Consider the following 15277-nt stretch of genomic DNA (forward strand, 5'->3'; position numbering starts at 1 on the left):
TGCCAAAGCAAGTGAAATAGATAATAAACAAAAGTGAAATAAACAAAAAAATTACAGAAAAAGTTCCAAAATAATAAAGACATTTCAAATGTCATATTATGTCTATATACAGTGTTGTAATAATGTGCAAATAGTTCAAGTACAAAAGGGAAAATAAATAAACATAAATATAGGTTCTATTTACAGTGGTGTTTGTTCTTCACTGGTAGCCCTTTTCTTGTGGCAACAGGTCACAAATCTTGCTGCTGTGATTGCACGCTGTGGTATTTCACCCAATCGATATGGGAGTTTATCACTCACTCACTAACTCACTCAAGTGTCTGCTAACGCCTTCATGAAAACAAGCATGAGGGAAGCCCTCAAATATTACGCTTTTATAAGTAGTGAGCAGGCATTGTGGAAAAGTAATCTTTAGACATATTGTACTTTTCTTAAATGTAGTTTTGTAATTGACTAAAACAAGAGGACAACAACAAAATTGAGTTTGAAAAGGTCACGTTTTTACTGTGAGCCAATGGGGTAATAAGTACAGGGTTATGTTCCCCACAGGCGGGCAATAACCACAGGGTTATTTTCCCCACGGGTGGGCAGGGCCGCGACGTCTCACAGCCAATGATGACGCGGCCTCGAGTCATGTGACCCACACTGAAATGTCCGGGGTTGGTGGAGTTTCCAAAATAACAATCTCCGCCAACCGGGGCACCGGACCATGCAAAACGAATACGCCCATTGGTGAGCTGTCACTTTTTGAGGATGCAAGCTGCTATCAGCTAACCACAATTTTCACCAGTGGAGGTTAGTAAAATTTACCAGACTGGGCACCCGAACCTAGATAGATGTTGGTCTTTACAAAACCGTCCACTGTTTGGAAGCGAAAAAAAGTAAGATAGCTAACTAGAGGCAGCTATCGAAAGGCTAGCTAACGTAAGCGAACAATATATAGTAGCTAGCTTGCCATGTTGTTGTTACTGGGGAAATTAAAGGGATTCTCTCTTCACTTGCGAGATATGTGGATCAATTGTCAACAGTACAAGTCAACACTATGATAGCTAGCTTTCCAATGTTGTAGGTTATAGGATAGGTAGCTAGCTAGAGCTAGCTCATCATGACTCGCTCTTCCTAACGCGCCCGGAGAGAATACAGTCAGTGTGACAACAACGGAGGCTAACGTTCGCTACCTGGGCACAGCGGGAAAAGGTAATAAGCGTATGGGGTACTTTTGAGTGACATAGCTAGCCAAAGAACTAAAAGGTTCCTACTTTTGTCTGTGACATAGCTGTAGCTAGTTGGCGACAAATTGTCAGCCAACTAGCTAGGTATGATTCATAACTCCTAGCAAACTATATTTATAGTTTTTAACTCCAAAGACAAGACAGATTGCAAAAAGCCTTGTCTTTTGGAGTTATGAATCATAGCTAACTAGCCAGCCAGATTTAATTTAATTTGGGCAACAGACATATACAACAAAATGTACAATGTGGACCCAGAGGATATCACATGAAAGTATTCATTAAAACGCTTGTTTCCAAAGTGGTCCTCGATGGTAATAACAATTATAATGGTTTAAAAGCCAAGACAAAATTACAAACAACCATAAATGCATTCATTTATGTTGACATCCTAAAAAGTGGCACTATTCACTGCACTTTCCCCAACCTTAAAAATCAACCATATTAATTTAACATTAAAACAAACTTCATTGCACCTCATACCTATCATTAAAATAAATACACCTGGCCAGCAGTGGGGTGTGGAGTGGTTTCTCTTATAGACGCAACCTTGTCCAAATTAAAACCTTTGCCTGCTTTTTAAAGCTGTTTCTACTTTTTCTTTTTTTGATCTCCAGGCAGGGGCTATTCCATAGACAACTAGTTCAGTTGCTATCTAACTGGCCTTGATGCCTTAGTTGCTACTCTTAGTTCAAGTAATGTTAGCTAGCTAGCTGACAATAAAAAGCCACCTTGTGGACATTGAAACAAACTAAATGAAATAATGAGTCAAATGGACCCTTAACTTAAAGGAAGAGTTGAGACACTCCTGTTATTTTTCCTCTGGCTTTTTTTAGGTCAATTAATCCTAAACTATTCCCTTCTCTTCCCCATCCCTCAGTCCAGCGTCTTTGACATATGACGGTACCACTCAGCTGGAGAGATGTACCCTCCATCTAGAAAGGACTTCATCGCACTGACCCTCAGTGACCAACATAGCCGCAGCTACAACAACGGAAAGCACCGCCGCCAGTCCTGCTGGAGGGTGAGTATTATTTATTTCAAGCCCTTGTCCTGCAGCCACTTTCTCACAACTGTGAACTGGGGCCATATGTATCAAGCAACTCTGAGTAGGAGTGCTTATCTAGGATCAGCTCCCCCCTTTTCCACTTAATCTTATTCAGTGTGATCTAAAAGGCTAAACTGTACCTAAATCAGCACTCCTACTCGGAGAAGATTTATGCATACGGCCCCAGGCTTTGTCCCACTCTTTTCTCAATACGGTGCTGTTATGCCAAAATCAGCATGTCCTTGTGTTTGCTGTCCTTCTTTCAAACTGGTTTCATATTTCACTCTCAAAGGAAATCCCCCCTGATAAAAGGTATTGTAGCCTACCTCCTCCAGTCAAGCATTGAGATGCTTCCAGATAGGTCGTTGGTACTTTCTTGTTGATTGAAAGATAACTGATTGGGAGATCAACATGGACTAGAGCTGTTGTAAAATGTTTATTAAACAGAAGCAAGCGGAATGAAACGAGAAGGGACCTACCTGAATTTATCCAATAGAAACTTTTGTTTTGCTGTTTCTGTAATGAATACGCCCCTGGTTTTCAGGTGCTTAACAGAACCAGCAGAGATGTGCTTTTTAAACCTGCCATTATTTTGTTTCGTATATGCTGGTGCAATATGCAAAAATAATAGCTATCATGAATGTAAGGAGTATGGCTTATAGTAGTTTTCATTGGTATAGGGCAGACTAGGCTATGTCTTCTTGTGTATTGTCTTACTTAGATGGATTCCAGTGACAGTCTCTTCTGAGACAGTGATGCATTGTTTTCCATCATGGCTCACTGATAATTGCTCAGAGAGGTATTTGAGCTCAACACAAGTGTTAATTAGGCTAAGTAGCCGGCCTACAGTATTTGCGTGTAGCCTGTTGTGCCTCTAGCTATTTTTTGTTGTCTCCCATGGGAGAGCATCCCTCTATCCTCACTGCTTGCTTGCATATATCAGTCTGTGTAAGCTAGTGGAAAAACAACCATCTAGAGATGTTGGAGTTGTACCGGGCAAGTAACACAATAGCTTACACAGTGTTTGTCAAAACCTTTTATCCCTCATAAATGGTGATTTGGTATGGGGAAATGAGCTACGGTCCTACTGTCATTTGAATTGACCCTTCGCTAAGCCCTGCCCACTTGTTTACTGTCGCAAGCGCAGGCAACATTTTCTCAGGAAACACTGGCGAAATCCCCTTCTTAATACACAATGAAATTAAGCACAGACTACCCCTTGCTAATCAGGAATCTCTTGGGTATGTTGTGGTGGACTGTCATTACAATTGCTTCAAGGGAACCTGGTAAAATTCTGGTTGTAGTGTAGCTAGCCACTGGAGGGGTCTGAATGCACTGTGCATGCAGTCGAAGCTACTAAGCACTTTTGGAGCTAAAAAGTGCTCTCAAATCGTTTGCTGATGTCGACAGCAGATTAGTTATATTCATGATATAGCCAAGTTCTATTAAGTGGCTAGCTAGCGTTAGCAACATTTGGTGGTCAATGAGACTGAAAGCTAGCTAACAAACAATGTAACGGAAGTATAATTTGGGATTTTAAAAAATACGCCAACAGGCTCTGCAATTCAGGAATCACAGTGGCAAGTACCCCTGGTATACTTTTCAATTATTTAGCCATTTAAACAATAAATGTTTTCCCCCACTGGCTTGCGTCATGCGTTTCTAACGTGAGCTTGTCCGAGGTGTCAGACTCGTCAACAGTTGCTGTCTACATTGGAGCGCTGCAATTGGTTGCCCAAAGTTCCGGGGCCAGGCTTAGCGAAGGATCAATTGATAGATGTTAAATTGCTTTTGAGTGCTTATTTTCCTCTCTCCTCTGTAGAAGTGGAAGCAGCTGTCTCGGCTGCAGCGCAGTCTCATCCTCTTCCTGCTGGCTCTGCTGCTGATATGTGGACTGCTCTCCTACCCAAGCTTCTCAGAGCAATGGAGAGGTAGGCCTCTTTCCCCACTCTCACTCGCTGTTAGTCTTTTGTATTTGTATGCTGCTATTGATGTTTCAGAGCATGCTCCTGTGCTGTGTATTGATGTTTGTATTTGTGTGTGTGTGTGTGTGTGTGTGTGTGTGTGTGTGTGTGTGTGTGTGTGTGTGTGTGTGTGTGTGTGTGTGTGTGTGTGTGTGTGTGTGTGTGTGTGTGTGTGTGTGTGTGTGTGTGTGTGTGTGTGTGCTGTGTGTGTGTGTGCGTGCACTAAGGCATGTCGGACAGGGCGGTAAGGGAGGACTGGGATGAAGACTGGGAAAGAGGCCTGAAACCCGTCCCTCCAGGGGTAAACCCTGTGGCTGGCCCAGCTGGAGGTCCGGCTGTGGGCCTGGCTGGTGTAGCGGTCGGCCCAGAGTTGGGTCTAGCTGTGGGTCCAGGACTCATACCAGAGGTCATTCCAGAACCCCGGAGGCCAAAGGTCCCCTCTATACCCAAACCTCCAGCCAAGGTCAGGACCAGTCTGGCTATTGCACTATACTTAACTACTTTGATTGGTTTTATGTTTAATAAAACCTAACAACCATTCAAGTGATTCTGGGTCCAAGAACAGACAGTGAAGCAACTGTTTTGGCTGTCCGTCAGCACCTTTGTCAGAACTTGCTGTAAAGTATTCTAATTAGCTCTGTTTACCTATGTAGAAGAGACCATTCCCCAACAAGAGAGGACCTCCAAGCCTGCAGAAGGAGCGGAATGTATCAGATTCACTGGTAAAACCAGTGGAGAAAGTGCCAGTGGAGAAAGCTGAAGAGGACGAGGGAGAGAAGCCTCTTGTCAGGTAAAAACCTATTGTCAACCGTAACGACACTCGATGTCGAATTCAACTCTCTTGCCCAATCAGGATCATTCTGCGGTAATACTGTTATTACTATTTATTTACAGCTCCATGTCCTTTATATGTGTTATGTGTTTCATACACGTAGCTGGCGAGGAGCCATGATCGAGGCAGACGAGGCTACAGAACCCCCACCCTCTGCCCATGAGAAGGATGTCGCTGTACCTCCGGTGCCAGTCAACCCTGAGGACACAGCCCCACTGGCACCAGGTAAGTCTCTGCCACACGCACCATCTCACACCCTCAACCATACCGCACACCCTCACCCACTCCAGAGCTTGACCAGTTGTGGTGTCTTTGGCTTCAGGAATATACATGTTTGTGTGTGTGCTTGAGAGAATGTGCTTACTGTGTGTAGTTTCAGTGAAGCCTGTGGACAGGCTGGAGATGGTGCGAGAGGCCTTTAGGCATGCGTGGAAGGGCTATAAGGAGTTTGCCTGGGGTCATGATGAGCTCAAGCCTGTGTCTAAGTCCTACGGGGAGTGGTTTGGCCTGGGCCTGACTCTCATTGATGCTCTGGACACAATGTGGATCCTGGGACTGAAAGAAGGTAGCTAGGTCTCCTAACACAGAAACAGACACACCCCGCTCTCTCTTTACTAATTGCTTCTTTCTATTTGCAGCTGTGAAACAGAACCCAAGGCTGAATTTCTCTCTCTGTCTCCCTGTCTCTCGCTTGCTTGCTTGCTCGCTCGCTCACAGAGTTTGAGGAGGCGAGGAAGTGGGTGGAGACTGAGTTGTCATTCTCTAAGAATGTAGACGTGAACCTGTTTGAGAGCACCATCCGGATCCTGGGAGGCCTGCTAAGCACCTACCACCTGACTGGCGACGAGATGTTCCTGGAGAAGGCTGTGAGTGACATGGGAAGGAAGGCTAGGACAGATTGGGCGACTCTTCTTTCACCCTTTCAATCTCACTATTCACTGATCCCTGGGGCTTCTGGCTGACACATACCCTGAGTGTACAAAACATTAGGAACACTGACCAGGTGAAAGCTATGATCCCTTATTGATGTAACTTGTTAAATCCACTTCAGTCAGTGTAGAGGAAGGGAAGGAGACAGGTTAAAAAATTATTTTTAAGCCTTGAGACATGTATTGTGTATGTGCGCCATTGAGGGCGAATGGGCAAGACAAAAGATTGAATTGACTTTATACGGGGTATGGTAGTAGGTGCCAGGCGTACCAGTTTGAGTGTGTCAAGAACTGCTACGCAACGCTGGCACAACAGTCTCCCGTGTGTATCAAGAATGGTCCACCACCCAAAGGACATCCAGCCAACTTGACACAACTATGGGAAGCATTGGAGTCAACATGGGCCAGCATCTCTCTGGAATGCTTTCAACACCTTTTAGTGTCCATGCCCCGACGAATTGAGACTGTTCTGAGGGCAAAAGGGGGTACAACTCAATAATAGGAAGATGTTTTGTATACTCAGTGTACATCAGAGCAGGAAAAATACTATTTTCTTCCCACATGGGAATACCACGAGCAAAATGTTTTTAATTTAAACCGGTCATAAAAGCTCTATGCAAAGTTGTTTACTAACTGGTGATGCGCAAGTTAGATAAATATGAGATCAACCTTTTTTTTTTATCACCCACCTAAATTCAAACATGCACATTCTCAACCAATGTTCAAATTCTTCTTTCTAAATAAATCACTGAAAACCTCAAATTGTATCTACAAACTTAGTACGTTTCATTGCCTGAGGTTATGATAAATTAATGGAAAGTATTTTGATTCAAAGCCAATTTTGAAAAAAAATCTGAAGAATTAATGAGTCAGACAAGTACTTAATTCAATTAGCTAATTTACTAATGAGTGCTAATGAGGATTGATAGCTATGTTCTCATCTTTCCTTCCCTTGTGCTCTTGTAGAAAGATATTGGCTTGAGGTTGATGCCTGCTTTCAAAACCCCCTCCAAGATCCCCTTCTCTGATGTGAACATTGGGAAGGGAACGGCCCACCCCCCTCGCTGGACGTCTGACAGCACCCTGGCCGAGGTCACCAGTGTCCAGCTGGAGTTCAGAGAGCTCAGCCGCCTCACCCAGGACCCGCAGTACCAGGTGAGGCCAGAGAGGGGGGCTCTATGTATCGTGTCATGTGTGTTCTGAGTGTAGACTACGTTTTTTTTTATTTTTTTTTTTTTTATAAAAAATGTTCAGACAGTGATCTCTGTTATCTGTCAACGGATGACTCCCATTGAAAAACCATTGTCTCAATACGTAAATTTCGGACACCAAATCTCTGTCCAGCCGAATAGGTTGAAGTGTGAGGAGTTTACCTTGTTATTGCATAGGTTTGAATTTGAGAAGGTGTTCCGTTGCAAAACGTTTTTCTACAGTCCGCTCTAATGAATATGACCCAAGTCTTTATCAACCTGCCTGTGCATCCCTAGGAGGTGGTGAATGAGGTGATGAGGCTGGTCCATAAGCTGCCAGGGAAGCATGACGGCCTGGTGCCCATGTTCATCAACACCAACAGCGGCCAATTCACCCACAAAGGAGTCTTCACCCTGGGGGCCCGGGCTGACAGCTACTATGAGTACCTGCTCAAACAGTGGATCCAGGGAGGCAAGACGGAACCAGAGTAAGCACCTTCCTATCAATTTTGCCTTTAAGATAATGACTAAGATGGCATGGACACAGAGGACCTGATCCTAGATCAGCACACCTACTCGAGAGGCTTTATGAATACAGGCCCAGATCACATATATGATTAGATTAGAGTGCTTTGAGGAGACTGCCGGATTTCAGATAAACTAATAGAGATTGATGGGTGTGTTGTTTAGTCTGTTGGAGGACTACCTGGAGGCAATAGAGGGGGTCAAGAAGCACCTGCTGAGAACCAGTGGCCCCAGAAAGCTGACCTTCGTAGGGGAGCTCAACCACAATCGCTTTAACCCCAAGATGGTGAGAGACTACACAGAACATCCAATACCAATACACACTGTATGTACTACTTTACATGTTTACAATAAACGCTCTCTCCCCTCTCACTCACTCACTCTCTCGCTCACTCTCTCTCCCCCCTCTCGCACCCTCTCCCCCTGTCTCTCTCTACCCCTGTCCCTCTCGCTCAATCTGGCTTTCTCGCTCTCTCTCTCAGGACCACCTGGTGTGTTTCCTGCCTGGCACGCTTGCGCTGGGTGCCCACAATGGGCTGCCGGAGGATCACATGGAGCTGGCCCTGCAGCTGATGGAGACGTGCCACCAGATGTACATCCAGATGGAGACGGGCCTGAGCCCTGAGATTGCCCACTTCAACCTGCAGCCCTACGACGGGCGAGACATCGACGTCAAGGTGGGTTCTACAAGAACAATATTGAGAGCATCCCAGATGGCACGCTGCTCTTTATTTAGTGCACAACATGGGGAATAGGGTGCAACTTAGGACACTGTGTGAGATATAGATGTATTTGGCTCCTACTGTATGTCTTCCAATCCTAATTTACTATGATGCGCGTCTTATTTCTCTGTCTTCCTTCTCTAGAGATGTTTAATGGCGGAGTAACAGGAGTCAAGTGTGGCTCTACAGCGTAATAAAGCTGAAAACAGCTCTGATCTTTTTCTCCTCACTGCTGGAACTAACCCTCAATTTGCTTTCCAAATACGACTCGTCAGTTCTTAAGGTCGTTTGAAAATTCCATTTGATTTAGGTTGGAACTGCTACAGCATATACAAACATCTCCAATCAAAGCGTACAAAAATGTGTTTGCCTTCACTTTACCGTTAATGTTTATGGTTGAGCCTCAAATGGCACCCTATTCCCTAAAAGTAGTGCGCTGTATAGGGGATGGGATGCACCCCAATGTGAGTTTGCACGTCTTTTCTCCCCCCAGCCTGCAGACAGACACAACCTCCTGAGACCAGAGACCGTGGAGAGTCTGTTCTACCTGTACAGGTTCACTAAGGACGCCAAATACAGAGACTGGGGCTGGGACATTCTAGAGAGCTTCAACAAATATACCAGGGTGAGTCCCAACGTTTTACTGTACGCCAGACAGCACAGCGACTCCACCTTCACTGATCTGTTACGTCTGATAACTTGCCAGACAGTCATTGGATAGATCAATAGTTGTTTGGCAACAATGTTACTGCGCTGACTTTGTCTAATTAACCCACTAACAGTCAGAATGAATCTTAACAAAAACTATATAACCCTGTGGTAAATGTTGACATTTTCTTCCTGGGCAAGTCTTAATTACGAAATTCTACACCTAGCTAAGGAGTTTTGTGGTTGAAGAAGCGCTATTTCTGAAGTTTGAAATGTGCCTGAATATTATAGCTAGCTAGCTTGGTTGTTAGCTGAGCCAATCCCGCTGGCTGCGTTATGAAACAAGCTAAATTCTGAGAACAGCCCCGTCATTCCGGGGAGTATGACTTCCATCAGCCAGCTTGCTCCAAGTTAAAACATTGATGTCTGTAAGGTGTGTGTGCTAACTACAACAAGTTTGATCACCTGGTTGACTGGTGGTGTATGGGTTCGGCCAGCTGGTGCGTCTGCCAGCTGTTTCATAGCGTGTCAATGCCAGAACGCCGTCATTAAAAAAAAACAGGTTCTACTATCATGCAGCTGCAGAGGAATCTTTATTATTATTATAAAAAATAAAAAAAAGTTCCACAATTTGCATGACAGATAGCTCATGGCAACACGGTTGCATTAGAAAGACACCATCTGTAGGAAGACAATTGGGTGAGTACTTGAATTTCTCAATTAACATAATCATCTTGAGCTGTTATACCAAGCTGCCTTCTCAAGGGATCCAGCTTGACTCGCTGTGGTGGTGGTGCACAGTCAAAGACAGTTTTGTAGATGGGGTTTCGTTTGGGTTTCCTGTGTTACTCGCTGCTTCCCCTCATGCTCGTCTTCCTGTCCAGGTGCCAAGTGGAGGCTACACTTCCATCAGTAACGTGCGCGACCCCGTGAACCCGGGTCCGAGGGACAAGATGGAGAGCTTCTTCCTGGGGGAGACGCTCAAGTACTTCTACCTGCTGTTTTCAGACGACCTGGAGCTGCTCAGCCTGGACAAATACGTGTTCAACACAGAGGCCCACCCACTACCCATCTGGCAATTGCCCCCTGTCTGAGACAGGAAGTGATGTCATAGGGAAGTAGCCTACCACGAGATCCAGGGTTTGAACTTCCTAGCTGTTGCCTTCTCAATGGATCCAGCTTGACTCACTGTGCACAGTAGAAGACAAAGTCGTCAATGGGTTTTCAAGTGGAGAGGTTTTCCTTGGATGGGGGGGGGAGATAGAGCTGGTATAGAGCTGGTCTCTTGTACAAATCTTTTGGAGTAGACACACTTGAGAATCTTGATGGCTTGCTGTTCAGTTTAAAAGAAACAAGAAGAGTGAAGGTCTACAGAATCAGCTCAACAGAAACTAGACTGAGACTCCCCCAGGTGCCAGTTAGAAAATAATCAAACACTAAAAAGTAGTATAATCCTCTCCCTTCCCCTCCCCGACCGGCTGACGAAGGATATGTAATAAGGTGGAAGTACCAGAAGATGATTACGCTTTCCCATTGATTTGTCCTATACATTTATGTTAGAGCATTGTTTACCCTGAAGGGAGTACTGAATACATGGGTTGAATTGTTGAGAGGCTTTAATGGTAGGTGAAACACTCCTACCCCATAGGTCTTTCAGGAGTTCCTCTCCTTGATAGCCATTACCACAGAAATAGAATGAGTAGAATGGGCGTCGCCATTTATGTCGGTTAATCCATTTTGTGTGTTCATTCTATTTCTATGGGCCTTACACCACTAGTTACTACTGTCGATGTGGAGGACCAGTTGAAGTAGCCTATAGTACCGTGACTGTGAAGCTCCTGTGATGAAAAAATGCTTTGCACTTTCATCTCTAAAATGTAAGGATTTGTCTTTTTGTATATTTAAGTGATGTGGGAGTAGATTTTGAGTAGTGATGCATACAGGTGATTCTGTGTGATTTAGCTGAATAGATAAAAACCAACACTGATGGCCTATGAATGAAATGCCATGAATCATTGTTGCACATGGGACCACAGCCTACAATGACAGTTATTTTTTAAAATGTATTTATGGTCAATGTGTTTTATTTTTATTTTTTTTCATTGATTTGTTTTTGTGTTTTTCATGATGACTTATAACAAGTCTAACCCTCCTGTTTCATGGGATTGTATGAAGGGTAATTGGGAACGGAATCGAGGTAATGAAGTAATGGCACGTTTGTATACTTTTAAATGTGATTTCACCAATGCAGACATAAGTTGTGTAAATAACTCAATATTGCTGTGTTATGAGAATTTCATGCATATTTCATTTGGGACCATGTGTCTGTGTATTCGTCTCATCGTGAGGGAGTTAAGGTTTATGCAATCGACTTGTAGGCAAGTCTCTCATGACTGAACTGCGACATTTTGGGTTCTGGTTTCCTAGATTAATGGACTTGCCACAGCCTAATTAGAGTGCTGCCACTGAGAATTCTCATGTTTGGGTTCTGGGTAGAATATATTCTTGTTGCTTGAATTAAATCTGTTACAAAGCCCGACTCATTATCAGTCAGAATTAATACCAGAATGAATGAATATAGACTAGTAAGAGTCTATGAGAAGGGTTCTTGTTTTCTTAAGGTGTTTGTGATATTAGGCTGAGGGCTAGTTAAGCACACCTACAGAGCGCTCAATCACAAATGGTTGTTTCTCCCAATTTTATGCTGTGCCTGCTGAAGATGTCCAGGGTAGACACTGAGTGTACAAAACATTAGGAACACCTTCCTAATAAAGTCGTGCCCCCGTTTGCCCTCAGAACAGCCTCAGTTCGTCGGGACATGGACTCTACAAGGTGTTGAAAGCGTTCCACAGGGATGTTGGCCCATGTTGACTCCCATGCTTCCCACAGTTGGGTGGTGGACCATTCTTGATGCACATGGGAAACTGAGCGTGGAAAACCCAGCTGCGTTTCATTTACACACTCAAACTGGTGCCCCTGGGACCTACTACCATACTCTGTTCAGAGGCACTTAAATATTTTGTCTTGCCCATTCACCCGCTGAATGCCACACATACACATTACATGTCTCAATTGTCTCTTGTAATCATTTTTTTAACCTGTCTCCTTTCCTTCATCTACACTCACATTGAATTGGATTTAACAAGTGACATCAATAAGGGATCATAGCTTTCACCTGGTCAGTCTGTTTTGGAAAGAGCAGGTGTCCCTAATGTTTTGTACACAGTGTATATAGTTAATGGTTATGTCTTGTAGAGCATTTTGGCAAGGAAGGTGTCTTATAGCTTACTATTTGGGAGGTTTCAAGTAAAATGATTGCGTAACAAGTGTAAATATTTTATGGGCATTCTTTTTAAATGGTCTCCTGAATGTTGTGATTGTGTTTCCCCCTTTTGACGTGTTAAAGGCCCAGTGCAGTCAAACATGTGATTTCAGTGTTTTTGTATATATTTCCACATTATGAGTTTCGAATAATATTGTGAAAATGAGAATGCCGTTTTAGTGTAAGAGCTGCTTGAACTTGGCCTGAAATTTCAGCCTGTTTTGGTGGGTTGGAGCACTGGTCTTTCCATGGTGACCTCACCATGGGGTAAATTAGTTAGACTAATAAGATCGAGAGTTTCAAGCCTTTGCCAATATCAGACCCCTCCCAGACAGTCCTAGTGAAATTCTATTTTGCTATTTGCTAAATATTTTCGTTGACTATTTTAATTGAAAACAATCACAGTAAGGTACTTAATTGTTACCCAGAAATGATTTGCTATTGAGATAAAAACTGCTGCATTGAACCTTTTAACCAATGGTGTTGCTTATATTTAATTGTGCTTCTCCCAGTATGAATTATAGACCTCTCCAGAGAGGTGGAGAGATGTGCGTCCCTAATAGCACCCTATTCCCTATATACCAGAGCCCAGGTCAAAAGTAGTTCATTATATAGGGAATTGGGTACCATTTGAGACAGGTTGTCCTGAAGTCACACACTTTCGCTGACATCAATTGTTTCATTTCATAGCCCTTGTATTGTGCTTCTTTAAGCATTTTAACTATAATTCTTCTAGTTGATCAACTGCTTTAAAAAAAAAATACATAATTTAGCAAAGCACAACCTATCATCACTCATTACAGTAGGCTATATTTCATAGGTAGATTTCTGTAACCAAATCTTGACCTATACCATCAGGATTTGAGTAGGCAAAATTGGCCCTGCACCAGTGCTTGGCGGAACACTCCTCCACACGGTCTGTCATCCACAGCACAGCTTACCTTCCCTACCACCTGTTGTGGTGTGTTGGAAGTTATTTTAACGTTGTGCCTTCCAAGCTATAGCAACTAGCGAGTGGCAGCTTCCTCACTCCCAGAGATTGTGTGCTGTTCCTGTAATTGCTTCTCGGCTTTGGCCCCAGTCAGGCTTTAAACGCGATCAAATATTCATGATAGTCATTGGTGCATAGTTGGTGTGAGTTTTTAAAGATTGGAGGAGACTAAAGACCTGAGAAAAGGAATGTAGTCGTTTGTCACCATGGCGAACACTTCAATACACAACTCGGAGTTTCAGAGAGGTCATTTTATATTTAACACATCATGATTTTTCATATTTGAAACTATTACATGGCCATAATGAAAAGCATCCGAAGATTGAATTAACATCTCCCGGTACTTTTATTGGGTTGGAAATTAAATAGCTCCATGGGGAGAAATGAGAGGGAGGGAAAAAAAGTCAAAATAGGGGTACTTATTTGTTGTTTCTCCAACGTGACCTTTACAGTGTGTGGTAAAATGGAAATGTGTTTTTTGCACATCTGTTATTAGGGTTAATAGCCTGCTCAAGGGCAGCGACAGATTTGTTTTCCATAGTCGTCTCGGGGATTTGAACTAGCAACCTTTTCGGTTACTGACTCAACGCTCTAACTGGTAGGCTACCTGCCGCTCATTTAGAAATGTAGAAACTCACTGACATTACGTGTTTTAAAAGGCCCTACAAAATATAAAATGTTGTCCACTCAATACTGATTTATAGATTGATAATGTTGCTCTCTCATGTAGCGATCTGTTGGTGCAGATTGCAAATATGACCCTTGCGTCATAGACCAAAGACATGATTAATAGTGTTTTGTGTTCTCACAATCAATTCATTGAACTGTTTAAGGAGTAGCGTCCATTAAAGAAGGGTCAAATCTTCCCCCAAAGACTACTAAGCCTGGCAATTTCTTAATGAAGATAGTGGTCACAGGGATTGCCTTGCCGTTGAACTGCTACCTATGAAGCTTGACTTTGGAGAATCCTTTCAGCTCTCTAAGATTGTCACGCCACAGACTGTAATATTTTCCACACTGCTTTTGTAAGTCCGGCCGCAGCTTCTCTCAAACCCTGTCCATACAACAATAACCAGTTTTTCTGTCATTTGGATCGACAATAAAGATTTTAAACTAAGCCGTTAATCTTGTTTTCCTTTTTTGTGAATAGATACCCTCCAGTACATAAAGCCTCATTGATTGATGATTGTATTTCATTAACGAGTTGAGAATTTCTGTCCTTGCTAATGTAAATAATGTAAATCTATGTAAATTCCTGCCTGTTGGTACTTTTAACTGTGGACCGAGCCAAAGGTAAAATACTTCATTATGTAGAATATAGATAATTTGATTCTAGTTAATGACTCCATAGTTCATACCTTTTCTCTTCTGGCTTGTCACAGGGTACTTATGATTTATTTCACAGAGCTACAGTATCATGCAGAGTACATTATTAGTCATGTATTGAAACTGATCTGGGGGGTTAATTACAAGTTTCTCTAGTGTGCCATGTATGATTCATAGTCTCGCCTTTTTTAAAATAAACTTTTCCTTGTATTTTCTTTACCCACTGTTCCTGTTAAAGCCAATAATAGTTCTGTACTAAGTTGTAACACCAGGAGGCAGCAAAAACAGGATGTACGTGTACCTGTGGTGCATTATTTTGAAGCATGAAACTTTGCTAGAAGCATGAAGCTTTGTTTTTATAACCAAAGCGTCATAGTGATGCATACAGCATAGTAATTAAGGCAACTCTTCCTTAGCCACGAGGGAACTTTTTAACTAGCTTTATGTATAAGGCTTGCCGCTTGTTAAGCTCAGACTGCTTGATCTTGTGTGTGGGTGTGCACGTGTGTTCTCATTTTGATTGACACTTAATTAGATCTGATCAGAAAGCT

The 15277-nt window shown here is 43.1% G+C and overlaps 1 protein-coding gene across 2 annotated transcripts; it reads left to right on the forward strand.

Moving 5' to 3' along the window:
• The first annotated feature begins 693 nt into the window (after window positions 1-693).
• man1b1a (mannosidase, alpha, class 1B, member 1a) lies at window positions 694-14517 on the forward strand. 2 transcript variants are annotated; one of them, XM_014128376.3, is made up of 14 exons: window positions 694-795; window positions 2110-2253; window positions 4100-4208; window positions 4469-4704; window positions 4895-5031; window positions 5177-5298; window positions 5447-5638; window positions 5791-5939; window positions 6969-7157; window positions 7490-7680; window positions 7883-8003; window positions 8200-8394; window positions 8933-9064; window positions 9972-14517. In XM_014128376.3, exons 2-14 carry the CDS (start codon window positions 2152-2154, stop codon window positions 10179-10181), a joined length of 2085 nt encoding a protein of 694 aa, XP_013983851.1. In that variant the 5' UTR covers window positions 694-795; window positions 2110-2151; the 3' UTR covers window positions 10182-14517. The 2 variants fall into 2 exon arrangements, with proteins under 2 accessions (XP_013983851.1, XP_013983850.1); XM_014128375.3 differs by having other exon boundaries at window positions 717-1197.
• Window positions 14518-15277: the final 760 nt, after the last annotated feature.

Source organism: Salmo salar, chromosome 11, assembly GCF_965601325.2.
Source record: "Salmo salar chromosome 11, fSalSal1, whole genome shotgun sequence".
NCBI classification, from domain to species: Eukaryota; Metazoa; Chordata; class Actinopteri; order Salmoniformes; family Salmonidae; genus Salmo; species Salmo salar.